Below are 16931 nucleotides of genomic sequence, written 5' to 3' on the forward strand. Positions count from 1 at the left end.
AGTATTCTGTAATAACCTAAATGGGAAAAGAATTTGAAAAAGAATACACGAGTGTATGTGTAAAACTGAATCACTTTGCTGTACACCTGAAACTAACAGAACACTGTTAATCAACTCGACTCCAATATAAACTAAAACTTAGCAAGAACAACAACAAATAAACAGAAGCATCTGCCCACCTTCGGTCTTCTTCCAGTACACCTTCACTTGCAGCTGGCTGTCTTGATAGAACGGAGCTCCGATTTCCAGGAGGCGAGTGGGCCGTCGTCTTTGAAACGGAGGCTGTATTTGCATCACACTTTTTCTAGTTTTCCCAAGTTGTTCTTCTGCAACAAAGCACAACATTCTGATTTACTTGTTAAAAATAAATCTGTAACCTGATAGTAATCCCAGTGTATTTAATTTCACTCTGCTATTCATCCATATTTATTGCCTGATTTTTAAAGTAAAATGTAATGTGACTACACGTTCCTTCCGGCTCAAGTTGACGACACCTCCCCCTTCACCACACGCTGGAATGCATACCTAAAAGTAGACTGTGTACATTACACGGGATCCCCCGAACTTAAATTGGGAATCAACATACATTCACCAGCCCGGAAAGATGCTCTGATTTCAGTAACAGGTGGAAGTAGTATTTCTCACAATAGATAGACTTCTGTGCAGTTATGAAGTAAATGAAGTCGTATTAAAATACCATTTCATGAAAACAGTATAGGTAGCTTTTCACAGAAGTACCAGCATGTTATGTTCCTCCATCTTTAGAGAGCCAGGTGAGAATTTATACGGCTTAGCAGGAAGTATACCAAAAATTCCTGCCCTCAGATCTCTCCTTTACCAGTTCACTGATTTTAGAAGTTGTACATTTAGAAATTCCGTCCTTGGAGACAAGACTTTTCTGCTTTCAGAATTCCAAGTAGCCCTTTGAGAGAGAACAGCTTAAGCTGTATTGATTATAAAGCAGTCAGAAATGTGTTATCAAAACTTTTCCAATAGAGCTGTGAGGTCTGCATTCTTGAGAAGATGGGAGGAAGAGGGAGAGATGAGGATGAATGCAGAGAAATGCTGACCTGCGGTGAATCAGGAGAAGGAAAGGAAAACTGAGGACCCAGAAGAAAAAGTACATCGAGTGTGTACTTCTCCTTACTGGGGTGTGCCTGTCAAACCATCCATGCAATGGATCTGATTAAAAGGAATGGGATAGTTACATTAGTTGGTACTTACATTTTAGTTTAAATAATTCAAATGAATGTTTGGATAACTCTGACATTTATTAGGTTAAGGATTCTGCACCCAATAGCACTGTGTGTATGAGGGGTTCCCCGTACCACCGATTCTCAGACCCCAGCGGGGTGTCCTACAGTTCAACTCAGTTCTGACAGTTTCTACCTGCAGACAGCATCAGATCCCACAGGGTAAGGGCTCAGTGCTGCAAGACTGCGCCCCCCACCCGCTTCAGATGCGAGTCACGAGTCCAGGTTGGCAGCAGTGCTTCTGATGACCTGCTATAGATGGGGGGTTCCAGAGACCCCTTCCTCAGATTCAAATAACTTGCAAGAGCAATTCACAGAACTCAGAGAAAAATTTTACTTGATAGATTACCCGTTTATAATAAAAGGATATAACTCAGCAACCTAAGTGTCCATCGACAGAGGAATGGATAAAGATGCAGTACATATATACAGTGGAATACTACTCAGCCATCAAAAAGAATGAAATAATGCCATTTGCAGCCATATGGATGCCCCTAGAGATGATCATACTGAGTGAAGTAAGTCAGACGGAGAAAGATAAATATCATATGGTATCACTTAGATGTGGCATCTAAAATATGACAGAAATGAACTTATCTACAAAACAGAAACATACAGACATAGAGAACAAACTTACGGTTACCACAGGGGAAAGGGGGGAAGCGGAGGGATAAATTAGGAGTTTGAGATTAAAATATACACACTACTCTATATAGAAGAGATAACCAACAAGCACCTGCTGTATAGCAGAGGGAAATATACTCAATATTTTGTAATAACCTATAATGGAAAATAATCTGAACAAGAATATGTGCGTGTGTATAACTGAATCACTGTGCTGTATACCTGAAACTAACACAACACTAAATCAACTATACTTCAATTTAAAAAAAGAAACACACAAAACCACAGACAACAGTAACAAAAAAGACTGTTCTAGGGATGAGGGTCTATAACGTAGAAAAACTTGTATAGAAATGTTCACATCAATATTGCTTGTCACGTAAGCCCACATTTAGCTCACGTAAACAAGAACATCTGTCTTCAAAGTTAATCATGTCTAAGCATAAAATTTGACTTGGATAGATGAAGAGTGAGTGGGAAAAGAAGGATCTAAGTCAGGAAGAGGCAGATGGAAGTGATGCACACGGCAGGGTGTGGGGAAAGGGGGCGGAGCTTCCACGTCTGAGGGTCTAAGGGAGCCCCTCCCCCAGCACGCGTTCACCACCGCGGAAGCTCTCTGAACCCCGTGTTTCTGGATTTTTACAGAGGCGTCATCACACGGGCGTGCTGATTAAATTACTAGCCGCTGATGGCAAACCTCCGTCCTCAGCTCGCAGGTGGAGGTGGGCGTTCTGGGGGCCAGGAATGTGCCGAGACCGGATAGCAGGAGGCGCTGCTTCCCAGCCGGCAGACGCCAGCGCAGCGAGCCTGGAGCCCAGAGGAGGGCCTGGGACGCGGAGCCCTCAGAAGGCTGCGCCCCCAAACGCATCCCTTTCTTGACACCACCCGGCGGTTAAAGAATCCTGCTGCTTACACCTAAAGCATGTTTCTTTTAAAGAATTAAAGGCTTCAGCTTTTCACAAGCCCATTTATGCTTCTAATTCCTTTAAGAACCTGTGATGGGAAGAAGTCGCCAGCAGACTACCAAGACAGTTTAGAAAACCGTGTTTAATCTCTCTGTAAATTGTCTTCCTGCTGTCTTTTATATGCCTTGGAAACATTCATTTCTCATTACAGACGTAAGAACGTGTGAATGTGTATATATATATATATATATATGTATATATGTATATGTATATACACACATATATGTATATATCTCAAGATTGAATCTTTGCTGCTTTATTGAATATTTCCAGCACAGACATGCATGGACATGCCCCATCCCCCATGTAGGGACAGACGTGACACTTCAGTCCTGGGAGGACATTCTTGACTCGGAGTGTGTCCTCCACTTTCAGCAGGAAACAAAAATGGAATAAAATTCATTCCTTCACATTCTGAAGAGGTATGAGGTCTGATTTATTTATACTCTTTAATACTCCTGAAAGTTAAAAGAATTGAGTGACTATGCTATTTCTCCAGATGTCAAAACTCTGATTACCTTTTCAGATTGAGAGATTCAGAGTATTTTCTCTCCACTCCATTTTTATTTTGGAGAGCTGGAAGCATATTCCAGTTGCATGAGGCAACTATAAAAAACATTTGGAATCTGTCAACCCTGGAAATACTCCTCCTACCTCCAAAAAAGCAAGTTACATTTCCATTAAAGATAGTATTATGTCTTTCCTCCTTCAAGGGACCCTTTTATAAAACTGTATGAACATTCAGGCTTTGCTTGCATCGAAATATTTATCATTAATACACCTGGCACCCCGCAGACCTGGAAAAATATAATTCAAAAAATAATTTATATGCTGACATTTACTACACCCATTCCTATAAAATATAATTTCCCTTGTTTATACTATAAAGTTGTAGTTATTCCTTACTTCTAGTTGCTTCATGATGAAATATAGTGTTCTTGTAAAAGTCATATACTAGTGTTTACGAGATTATAGATCAACATTGGGTTATAAAGAACATCCTGACACGTATTCAGCTATATCCTGCCTCATCCTTTGTAAAACCAGTCTCTTCTGTCGGCTGACACTGACACCCAAATAACATGTATTATGACAGGTACTTTGCACTATCACTTCTTATTTTATTTTTCGAATCCGCATGACAGGCATCAGTTAATCCTAGCATAAAGTGGCCTTTGGTAGGTTAACTGTCACGTCTCTTTATTGGTCAGGTAAAACGTTACCTCATTGTACAAGATGATTAGAAAGTGACCGTAACACTCAGCGTCTTGCGGGAACAGGAGTTGGTTGCGCGCGCAGGTAAGAGCGGGAACAACTGACTGGTTTGCTTTCACAGGAGTTCCTGAAGCAGTGCTACAGGCCACGCCTAGGCTTCTGGAGCACGTGGGCTCTGACGGCTGCCGTGGGCACACAGGCGGACAGTCCCTGTTCTCAGACCTAGACGAGACCTTAGTTGAGCGGATGTACTTTCCAAGGGATAGGTCTAGACCCCACAGACTGGAATCTGTCGTGTGCAAAAGGAAGGACGCTTCCACCGGAGATTCCAGAGGACAGGGGAAGACACTCAGGGGTGAAGGACAGATGTGTTTGTATCTGGGGGGATGAGTGGCTCACTGAGAGGGAAGAATTCAGTCTATGTGATGCCTAATGGCTTAAAGTGAGAGAGAAGGGTTTGTAATCATACCCGAGAGGAAGGGAGAGGGAGCTCATTAGAGAGGATCTCACCAGGTGTGTGTGGGGAGATGCCCCGGGAAGAAGAAGAAAGCCCTAGATGTGCTCTGGAGACCCGGAGTCTGTAACAGTTGTGTCTGTGGGCTGGACCATGAAGAGAATCTCGATGACATGACTTCAACAATGGCAAGCCAAGGCTGGGTTTTCCTCTCCTTGTTCTTGGTTGTGGGCAGAAACACATATTAAATTATGGGAGTTTGCAATCCCATACCAGTCTCCAATGGGGAAGGAATGTTGTTTACTGGAAAAGCCAGGAGACTAAAAGGCAAACTTATTTTACACAGTAGAGGAAATCCCCACCACCAATAGAAAAAAAAAAAAATGGGTCTTAGGAGAAGCAGAGGTTTAAAGGGTTTTGGTTTGAGAAGACATTTGGGGAGGAAAACATGGGAAAGCAATAAAGGATGAGATCTGTGGAGACTTGCAAAGAGAAGATGTAGGTGACAGTCTTGAGAGTGGAACTCAGGAGAGTAACCTGTGATATGGTTAATATTTTCTAAAGAATATTTTGCCAGCTGTCTACAAAATGGATATTTAAGAAAGAGTGGAGACAAATATTAATTAGGAGATTACTTTATAAGAAAGGTGACAATGGGCTGAACAAGGGCAAGACTTGGACAGATCCCACACAGAATCTGAAATTAGAGTCAAAAGGACTTTCTAATGAACTGGATTTCTGAAGAGAAAGCAAAGCGAAGCATGACGAATAACCTCTATGGATGGCTTGAACAAAAGGGGGAACGGTGGGAACTTTGGGGGCAGGAGAGCCTGGGAGAGGAACGGGTGTGAGAGGGAAGTGAAGAGCTTGGTTTGGGGGTGTTGCATTCGAAGTACCTGTTGGCCATCCCAGGGGAGGTGCTGAGCACATACCTCTGCTTTCAGGGAGCATCAGCTGGGAGACACAGGGTGGCCTTCGCACGTGGATGGTTACGACACCCACGGGAGTCACTGACATCTCCCAGGGAGGGAACTGACCCCCCCTCCACTCCCCACCCCCAAGCTGATTCTCTGCACAAACGATGCTCTCTTCCAACTCTGCGCTTGTGTGGGGTGACACCCTGTGTCCCACAGAGCACCCATTCTTCAGGACCCAGGAGGAGCACTGTGCTCTTGGTTCCCACCGCCATGTCTGTCCGTCTGCGCCATGCTTCCCTGCAGCTCTGCGTGCAACGGACTGGTCTCTGTGTAATCATGTTGACATGTTTCTCTCCCAAATTCAACAGTAGGCGCTTTGAAGGCAGAGATGGAAATGTGTCCAGTGCTGCAGTAATGTGTGTGTATGAGTGTGTTTGCACATGTACGCATGTGCATATATACAGAACATATATATACACATATAAATACATGGTACACATATACTATATAACGTACAGTCTATATAGTATATATCCTACAGTGTACATATCTTTATACTATAATACAGTGTACAGTGGTATAAGATAGTAATTATTGCCATCATTAGATACAGTTTGATGAATGAATGGAGGACTGCATTAAAGAAATCAATGAATGGTGCAAATGTAAGTTGCAGCCACTATGGAAAACAGTATGGAGGTTCCTCGGAAAACTAAAACTAGAGTTGCCATGTTATCCAGCAATCCCACTCCTGGGCATATATCCAGACAGAACTGTAATTCAAAAAGATACCTGTACCCCTATGTTCATAGCAGCACTATTTACAATAGACAAGACATGGAAGCAACCTAAGTGTCCATCAACAGATGAATGGATAAAGAAGATGTGGTGCATATATACAGTGGAATATTACTCAGCCATAAAAAGGAATGAAATAATGCTACTTGCAGCAACATGGAGGGACCTAGAGATTATCATACTAAGTGAGGTCAGAAAGAGAAATACCAAGTGATATCACCTGTATGCAGAATCTAAAATGTGACTCACATGAACCTATCTATGAAGCAAAAACAGACTCGCAGACATAGAGAATAGACTTGCGGTTGCCAAGGGGGAGCAGAGGTGGGGGAGGGGTGGACTGGGAGTTTGCGATTAGCAGATGCAACCTATTATATATAGGATGGATAGAAAACAAGGTCCTACCCTATAGTCCAGGGAACTATATTCAATATCCTGTGATAAACCATAGTGGGAAAGGACATGAAAAAATATATATGTACAACTGAGTCACTCTGCTGTGCACCAGAAATGAAACACAATATTGTAAACCAACTATACTTTAGTAGAATTAAAAAAGAAAGAAAAGAAAAGAAAAAGAAATTGAGAGGCATCTTCCCCCAACCCTCCCACCTCCTGCCACCATTGAATTATAATCTCTGGGCATGGTGCCCTACCACTAGCATTTTTACAGACAACTCTCTAGTTGACCATAATGTGCAGCCAGGCTAAAGAAAAAATGACTTCGAGCAACTAAGCTATTGAGACCCTACACGTGTGGTATACATTGTCCAATGAACGTAAGGATTTTCTGGCCCTGTTCCGTCACACCTATAACACTAGTATTGACTTACGCCTCATTCTTCCTCTCAGCTGGAAGCTGTCTCTAACGCATGATATCTTGCCTTTAACATGTCACGTGCTCCATAAGTGCTGTCATAGATATTACTAAATCTGACTCTAAAATTACTCTTGAAACTGATTCATAATCATATAACGGACATATTGGGCCTATTTACTAATTGTAAGACTGGACCTCCCTAAGAACAGTCAGGCTGAAATCAGGCACACAAATTAATGCTGTTAAAACTGAATTGTGTAACGCGGGTTTTAACCAACAAGGACCTACTGTATAGTGCAGGGAACTCTGCTCAGTAGTCTGTAATAACCTAAATGGGAAAAGAATTTGAAAAAGAATAGATACGGGTATATATATATATAACTAAATCACTTTGCTGTACACCTGAAACTAACACAGCATTGTTAATCAACTGTACTCCAATATAAAATAAAAATTTTAAAGATCAAAAAAAGGGCTTCCCTGGTGGCGCAGTGGTTGAGAGTCCACCTCCCAATGCAGGGGACACGGGTTCGTGCCCCGGTCTGGGAAGATCCCACATGCCACGGAGCGGCTGGGCCCGTGAGCCGTGGCCGCTGAGCCTGCACGTCCGGAGCCTGTGCTCTGCAACGGGAGAGGCCACGACAGTGAGAGGCCCGCGTACCGCAAAAAAAAAAAAAAAGATCCAAAAAGGATACATGCGCCCCTGTGTTCATAGCAGCACAGTCACAGCACAGCACAGCCAAGACATGGAAACAACCTAAATGCCCATCGACGGAGGAATGGATAAAAAGAAGACGTGGTGCATATATACAATGGAATGCTACTCAGCCATCAAAAAGAATGAAATCATGCCGTTTGCAGGAACATGGATGGACCCAGAGAGGATCATACTAAGCGAAGTCAGTCAGAAAGAGAAAGACATATATCTTATGATATCACTTACATGTGGAACCTAAAATATGACACAGATGAACCTATCTATGAAACAGAAACAGACTCACGGACATAGAGAACACAGTTGTGGTTGCCAAGGGGGAGGGCATTGGGGGAGGGATGGAGTGGGAGTCTGGGGTTAGTAGATGCAAACTATTACATAGAGAATGGATAAACAACAAGGTCCTCCTGCAGAGCACAGGGCACTATATTCAATCTCCTGGGATAAACCATAATGGAAAAGAATATATATGTGTGTGTGTGTGTTTATGTGTGTGTGCCTAACTGAGTCACTTTGCTATACAGCAGAAATTAACACTGTAAATCAACTCTGCTTCAATAAAAAATATTGATAAAAAAATCAGTGAAGTTACTAAACACATAGAAATGTTTCCATGAGAATTTTTATGTAAAAGTTGTACTGTATGCAAACTTATACATAGAAACAGTAGACTTTTCAAATCCATTTCATCTCCAGAAGGACTACTTCTCAAATAGGTAGGAAGCTCTGTTTCTAGAACTATTTTGAAAGCATCATTTCAAATGGACCTGCTCGTTTGGATCCTATTGTTTCCCAGGTGGTAGAAGATAATTACGGGCAATCCCTGCGTCTGACAGTACAGAGCCAGCCTTGCCTTTCCTAAATTCAACAAGCTTGTCACACCTTCCGTGTCTGACCAGGCCCCGTCCTGGGATGAAAGGCAGATCCCACGGGACCCTGCGAGCCCGGGGAAGCAGGACCCGCGGAGACCCCTGGCGGCCTCTCTTGGGCTCGCCTTCTATTTGCCCGTCCCCAGATCCCTGGCCAGGAGCTTCCCCACAGCTCTTCTCACCATTCCCTACCTCTGAGCAAAGCCGGAAACTCCACGTAAGGCATTTTCCAGCTCAGAGGTGAGTGTCTCATGAGACTCTCCCCTTGCTTTGCTCAGTTCATGGCAAACAGACTAGTTTAGAACCACTGGCAACAAGGAAGCGGGTATGGGAATGATTTAGTCACTGCCCCCAGTGGAGAATTAGGTAGCCTTTTGCAGTAACTGTGACCACTGTGTAAAACCAGGAGAAAAGAAAAAAGGGCATGTCGCATTTTTAGGAGGGAAGCAACAGTTTCTAACAGTTAACCGTGCGGACCCTCCTTAAAAACAAGTACGCATGTGCATAAGGACCCCAAATCATGGAAGTATAAACATCTGTTCGAGTGAGACACCCTTTCTTCTTAAACGTCCATTATAACGCCAAAATACTGCACATAAAACTGAGATAAAAATCCTAAGAAAAACTCAAAGGTAAAATTTGTACACATCCTAGTTCAAAGGACATATTTACATGTATGAAGACTCTCCATGTAAAGACTGCAAATAGGAAAAAGGAACTCGAAGCACTTACTGCTGTGGACGGCGTGTGTGGACGTGAACTGGAGGGAGACCTTGGCGCTCTTGAGGCGCGTCTGGCCCCAGTAGGTGACAGCCTGCAGCTCTACTGTGTAGTCGCAGTCGGGCTGCAGTGGCTCCAGGGTCACAGAATTCTGAGACTGCAGGTGGAGGGAACACACACAGATTCTGTTACAAGCCGCCCTGCCTCTGAGCTTCCCTGCACAGCTGCTGTGTCCTTGTGAAGCACACCAGCTCCTCTCTGATGTCTGCCCGGACTATCTAAGATCACAAATCGTTCTACATCCTTAGCATATGAAAATCCGCTTTTCCCGTGGATCAAAATAAATGTCATACAAAAAGCACAAACACGTTTTTTTTTAAATTGTATTCCTAATCCCATTATTGGATGCTTTCCGGTAGCAGGAAAATGAATAATTCTGTCCCCTCACTCCTTACTAGATACCACCTTACAGAGAGAGGAAAGCTATAAAGATGAAGAATTCGCATTCCCTGTATTTCTGATTTCATCCTAAATCTTCTATGAGTAAATTTCCACCAAAAGTTTTAAGAAAAATCAACCTGACAAAACGCTTAAAGCACTTTTTTATGGCTTTGCAGGTATAATAATAAAGCCCCTTACAAGTGCTCGGAATTAAGAGAAATAAGGTTGTTGTCTTAGAATTCAAACATTCATCAAAATATAGTACATGTGCTATCACATGGCCCTAAATGGTCTAATTGGTGGTATTAACATCTATGAAGGGAAAAATGTGTCCATCACTAATGCGACACCAGACATCAGGCAGTCAGTAAGTAGCACGTGCCTTCCCACAAAGAGTAGGCCAGTTGCATGCGTGCATCGTGCTACAGGAAGGTATCGTCATCTGAAGTTGTCAAATACGGAATCACAGAAGCCCGTCCCTTGTTTAAATACCTCGATGACCTGTCGGAATTCTCCGCACCATTTTGGGTCACGTGAGATCTCTTTTCAGGGAGAGAACATGATTTCCGTGGGCGTTTCAGAACCGTGAGCACAACGCTCCCTGTAAATTCATAGTTTGGCACCTTTGCATGATTCAGGCTTTTGAGGGATCAGTTATCAGAATTCGGCCACCTTCCAGCAGGGCGGCTCTGGACAGCTGAAAGGACTGCGCTTCCAGAAGTGGGGGCCGAGAGGCAGGCTCTGGGCCGCGGTCCCTGTTCCCAGGTGAGGCTGGGCCGCCTCTCAGCCACACCCACCGTGGTACTAATCGTGCCTCTTCGTGCCCTTTCTGCCTTTTACCTACAGGATGTCTATGAACTACCAATTCCCAATTCTTTTTAGTTAGGGTTTCTTGTTATGTTCTGTGTCACTCTTCCTAAACTATTATCTTCAAACAAGGAAAATAGAATTCACTTTTGAAAAAGTATTTCCTTGAAAATCCCCACTCCTCTTAGTTTTCACAGATATTAGGATGGACTCTTAGGAAATGAAAAGACATTGATCCCCAAGAAGAAAATTTCACAATTTCTCATGTTTTTCAACATGTTTCCAGTTCCTGATCATAATTCTCAGTTGGTCAAATTTTAATACTGAGAACTTTAATGAGGCACATGACCTACAGCTTGCCTCTTGTGGATCCAGAAAAATACGTCACTCGTAAGATAGTGACCTATGATTAAGGCTACTCTAGGCCTGTTCACAATTATAATTAAATTCACAGTTCTTTTTTTTTTTTTTTTTTTTTTTTTTGCGGTGTGCGGGCTTTTCACTGTTGTGGCCTCTCCCGTTGCGGAGCACAGGTTCCGGACGCACAGGCTCAGTGGCCATGGCTCACGGGGCCAGCTGCTCCACGGCATGTGGGATCTTCCCGGACCGGGGCACGAACCCGCGTCCCCTGCATCGGCAGGCGGACTCTCAACCACTGCGCCACCAGGGAAGCCCCACAGTTCATTTTTTATTTATCTAATTGACATATACTGGAAATAAATTGCAAACTTCCCTACTAATCCTTGATGCTGTTTGGTTATTAAGGGTATGTCAGGGGCAGGGGGCTGTCGGCATTTCATCACATCGCTTTTTGCTTTCCATCCCTGTAATTGCACAACTTTATCTCTTCCAGCACTTTCTGTGAGATAAGCACACATTACCAATGGTCACTTGTTGCAAAGTCCTACAAAATAAAAGCTGGAACTGTCAGAATGTTTCTTGAAAATAAAACCAAAACAGTATCACAGCTAAATATCGGTGATATGGACCTGTGGAGACATGTTTTATAATTCTCAATGGCACAGATATTGGAAACTTCAGTGCAAAAAAAAAAAAAAAAGTCTGGGTGTCCTTCTAAAGCACTTTCAAACATTGATTTATTTACGGAATTCAACCTTATGAATTAGGGGAAAAGGTGTTAAGTTTTATAACAATGAGATAAAGGAATACGTACTAAAAGGACACCAAACACTCATTTTTATGCATTAAGCATTTCATATGATGCAAAATGTTCAGTGTTATAGAGATCTCATTGCATAAAACAGTTCAGTGAAGATTTTATTTCTTGGCGTGTGGAAAATAAGCCATTCCAAGTTCTTTTAATCAATAAGAAAAGCATATTGTCAAACATGCATTTTCTAAACTGTCTGCTGTCGCACTGATTAGATTATAGATGGGCGCCCCTTACGATACACAACAGATAAAGCCCGTGAACATTTACTCTTCAGTTTACAAGGATCTCTTTAGAAAAAAAGAGACCTAAATGTCGAGGACATTTTGAATTGTCTCGTTTTCAATGGCTAGACAGGTTAAGATGGAGACTTTTTTTTTTTTTTTTTTTTTTTGCGGTACACGGGCCTCTCACTGCTGTGGCCTCTCCCGTTGCGGAGCACAGGCTCCGGACGCGCAGGCTCAGCGGCCATGGCTCACGGGCCCAGCCACTCCGCGGCATGTGGGATCTTCCCGGACCGGGGCACGAACCCGCGTCCCCTGCATCGGCAGGCGGACTCTCAACCACTGTGCCACCAGGGAAGCCCAAGATGGAGACATTTTTGTTCCTCTGATCTCTGGTGTGGTACCAGCCATTTGGATCTGAGTAAGTCAACAGACTGAACTCAACTGTTGTCACCTAAAGTGTGCACGGCTGAACGGCTGGCCTGGTCCTCTGTTTTCTGAACTTCCTCATTCAAAGGGGAGGGATGGGAACCTGTCCCTCATCCGTCCCTCTTGTGGCTCAGCAGAGGCCACTCTCAGACCTGGTGCCTGAGTTCAAACACCACTGCGAGGAGATGGGCCTCTTCCCCCTGGGTCTCACTCACCCCACCCGTGGTCTTTCTCCTCTTCTTCTTCGTTGGCACAAGTGACTTGCCGCTGACCGTCCAGCTCCAGAAGACTTTGTAGTGATGCACTGGGATGTCTGGTTCCTCGGGGAGATCCCAAACGATCGTCACAGTCACGCTTCCGTCACTGTTGATGGTGGAGTTTGCAAGCCGGAGGTTGGCTGGGGCCGGTGGTGCAGATGGATCTGAAATCCCAGGAGAAAGACACAAGGGCCCAGGATGACCACAAAAGCATCGCCTCTGTACATGTAATGACTACAGGGTCGATGCAGGAAGACTGCCCTTGATGGAGAATAGCTGAAGATAAGCACTAAGGAAGATCCCCTTCTTAAGCCTCAAACTGAAAAACAACCTATAGAACAGTAAGAGCAATGTGTTTGGGCCATATTTGTAATCTAGGCATTTCCATACCGCTACAACACAGCCAAATTTTCACTGTACCGAAATGGATAAAGTTCTGTAAAACATGGTCAAATTCCATGTAGGTTGGTTGGCATTAAATAGGTCAGCAAGGTTGAAATGCCTTTGAAAATTCTGAAAAGAAAAGACAGAAATCTAGGACCAGCTCATTCGAATAACTGTTTTCATCCGAGCGGTCCTGGAGCTTCAGATCCTTCAATCAAAAGTTAAGAGTGACGTGAAAACATCAGCAAAAACAAACCATTCATTTTTTCGCCACATTACAAAGTGGATGACAGACGGGTAACATTTTTATAGTTTCACCATTTCTAGTTTGTCGCATAAGCCAAAACCGTCTCAGCTGTCAGGAGAGAGATTAGGTTCTGGAATGATTTCTCTACAAACCTCCATTTGAAATCTATATACGAAGATGACTAAGTACGTGTAAAGCTGAGGGTCTTTCCTTCATGTTTTCGCCACAAATGGAGCCCGCCGCTCACCACAAATGATTTACAGATGGTTTTGTTTTAAGACGCCTGCCCGGAAAAATGCTGTCAATAATTCTAATTCTAATACCATCTGCATCAGAGGGGCAAAGAAGCTCTATCTAACTCCATATAAACAAAGAAGACTGGCGGAAAATAGCCATGGTTTTACCCTTGGGATGGTTTGTGTTTCGGGGATGATGGAAGCATGAATTATTTTTTAAAACTCTGTTGCTTTTCTGTAAGATAGATAAGTTTTGGAGGTGTGGTGGGCTGTGTCATTTTTTAAAGCTTTGTAGTTGCTTTCCTAGGCTACTGGCTCATCCAATGCACATTACCTGACATGCCTGACCAAGGTGGTTCTCAAACGGTCACCGTGAGGAACCCTCTGGGAGCGCCCAAGACTTATACTGAGGTATGCTGATTCAGCAAGTGCAGGTGTGGCCCATGGATATGTCCACGTTCAATATATGTTCATGTTTTATGTAAAATACACACTTGTATGTAAAGCACACACGCGACTCTGAAGTAGATCAGAAGCTGAACAGTCCTGCACCTGGTGGCGGCCAGGCAAAGGTGTAAACAGCCCCTGGCTCCTGCGAGGAGGGAAGTGCTGGGTCCTGTTATCACGGGCTCAGGAAGCACGGCCCTCCTCGCTCTTCTGGTTCTGCGGAGCCCCTGGCAGCCCCACGCTGGTCATCCCCACAGAGGCGCCACACGCCTCACTGCTTTCACCCTGCATCGTGGTCTCCGCCTGCCTCCGCTCCCCACTGGCTGTCCCTCTGGTCCCTTGACCCTCCTCAGCCTCCCCCCTCCTGGCCTCCCCATCCCACCGCCGCTAAGCGGGGGAGCATCTGGCCTCTGAACTCGGGGGCCTCTTGGCATCTATACCCAATCTCTAGAGATCTCACCAGTCACAGCTTTAAAAGCCCTGAACTTCGATTCAAGTACTCAAGGGTCTTTGCATCAGCTACACCTGGAGGTCTCAGAGGCAGCTTGAAAGGAATGTGCCCAAGACCGAAGTCCCCGTCCCTCCCAGCCCCTGCTGCCCCCCACAGACGCCCCATCTCAGGAAACACAAATTCCTCTCTCCCGCTGCTCCCGCGCCCAACCTCAAGGTCGTACACCTCTTCTGCTTTCATTCCTTGGGCTAGCAGTACCTTCAGAAATCTATCTGGAATCTTACTGTTTCCACCAGAGTAACATCGTGTGTCAAGCCTTTGTCTTTGCTCCCTGATGACGGCGAGGGCCTCCGAGCCTTTCCCAGTACGGCAGCTGGTGGTTTTTTAAGACACAGCTTGGAAGCTCTCGATGGCCTCCAGTCTCACTTAGAGTCAACGTGCTGGCAGCCTCCCCAAAGTCCTGTGCATTCTTACCACACATAACCTCCCAAACCTCCTTTCCTGTCCCCACCTGAGCCTGCTGCTCTGACCACACTGGTTCCCATCTGATTACGTGGAGATGAAAACCAAGAGCTACTGAAGCTTTTCTACTGGTTTAGCCTAAACGCCTCCCTCCCTCCCTGCCCCCGCCACCGAGAGGCTGTACCTACTGTAGGTTGACCAGATGTCACCCTACTCAAAACAGTTACATGTGCTTTCCTCCGCGCACCAGCAGAATTTCACCGCGATTTTCTCCTACTTTGGTATTCTCCAAGGCCCTTAAGATCAACCTCTGCGGCATGAGTCAGTCCTTAACCTACGACAGGTTACTGCAGACCTTTCTTACAGAAAGCTGGCTGGCAAGCTCAGCATGACTTCAGAGCAAGAGAAAAATTACAACGTGTAAAGGTGATTACAGCCATTCACGTTTTCAGTGATGCACCTGGATGTCTATATGCTGGAAATAAGTAGTTATGTGAATCTTCCAGAGAGTCTAGGTTTGCAGGACAAGCTCAAAGTCACCTCCTTTTCTAAAGAAATTCCAGGTTTAAGGAAGGCAACTGGTATTCAGTATTTCATCATTTCCCTAATCTACTTCATTCATGATATCATTTCTTACTGCCCTGGAAAAACTCCTCATACCTTAGATGTGATCATAATTCAGAAAAACATCATCTAGTTTATGAAACATGATAAAATATGAAACAACATAATTTATGACAATGGCATTAGGAAGTAGTGCTTTCAAATAAATGAATTAGTAATATTTGCTTCACATTTTCTTAAAAGTAAGGCCCATTTGAGTACTCACAATACCCAGGTGGCGTACTCCCATTACCAACGTGAGACACCCCCAATCTCTTTCTCTCCCCAAATAACTACTTTTTAAAATTTTGAAGCCAAAGGGGAATAGCAGAGGTTATCGCCCCAATTATCCTCTGTAAACGAGCTACTCATCTATCTGTCTAGTCACTGAAGACTTCAGATGAGAGAGTCTGTCCTGTTTGTCTAATCTGAAGGATTTCATTCAGTCCCAACAAATTCCCAGATTGCTGTCATTCACTGCCTTGTGAAATGGTTCCCTGCAGTGTGAAATCAAGTATATTCACTTTGTTGAAATATACAAAATCTTTTCTTTCAGTTTACGTGACGTTTTAATTCTGTTAAAACATTGAAATGCAGTTGGAAGATTGTGGAAGAAATTATATGCATATAGAAACTCCACATTATGATAAAGCTCTAAGGGATTTTATAATTTATTTATGAACTTTTAAAAAAAAAAAAAAACTGGTAAGGATCTTAAGGGTTGGATAGGTAGAGTTACCTGCCCGAGGTCATTCACATAACTGGTGGCAGAGGCAGGCGTGAGAATGACAATGAGGGGAGAAAGAGGGGTTTCAGGCCACATCTCTACATCTTTTATGTGCCATCAACATCACCATCATCATAACGATGGGCCACTGTCTCTACAGAAAGTCAACATGTGAAGCCCTTTGCTGGGGAAAGTGCCCATTACAGTCTGGCACAGGGATTGAACGCCTTTTTCTGTAAAGGGGCAGACAGTGAATATCAAGGCTTTGCAGACCAGACAGTCTCTGCTGCAACTAATCCACTCTGCTGTCGTAGCTTGAAAGGAGCTGCAGATAATATGGAAACAAATGAGCACGGATCTGTGCTAGTGAAACGCTATCTGCAGAAACAGGCGGCAGGCCAATTATGGACCACAGGCCATGGACTGTCAACCCCGGAGCTAGAGTCTTTCCAAAGCAATGACACCATTTAGTCTCTTGGAACTGGACATAAGCACAGCTTATTTCCAATTTTATATGCATATGGTTGTGCTTTGTTTTTTTAATGTTGGCCTTTTGTTCCCATTTTGCAGATGAGGAAACTGAGGATCAGAGGGTTTAATTCACTAGTTCAAGAGTGTAGGGGGAGAAGGTCAGAGGTACATCACAAGACCAGAGCTCCCCTGACCCCTCCCTCTGAAGCTTAAATGAGAGTATT

General features: G+C 44.0%; 1 protein-coding gene across 6 annotated transcripts in view; it reads right to left on the bottom strand.

Annotated features, from left to right (window-relative positions):
• The window catches only part of ANOS1 (anosmin 1), a 675260-nt gene that overhangs the window by 19620 nt on the left and 638709 nt on the right, over positions 1-16931 (bottom strand). For all 6 annotated transcript variants that reach the window (XM_049704920.1, XM_049704921.1, XM_049704922.1 and 3 more), the window contains 3 exons: positions 12638-12843; positions 9363-9507; positions 180-326 (listed from right to left, as the gene is read on the bottom strand). In XM_049704920.1, coding sequence (XP_049560877.1) covers positions 180-326; positions 9363-9507; positions 12638-12843 — 498 coding nt within the window. The remainder of the gene's footprint in view (positions 1-179; positions 327-9362; positions 9508-12637; positions 12844-16931) is intronic.

This window comes from Orcinus orca, chromosome X (genome assembly GCF_937001465.1).
Source record: "Orcinus orca chromosome X, mOrcOrc1.1, whole genome shotgun sequence".
NCBI classification, from domain to species: domain Eukaryota; kingdom Metazoa; phylum Chordata; class Mammalia; order Artiodactyla; family Delphinidae; genus Orcinus; species Orcinus orca.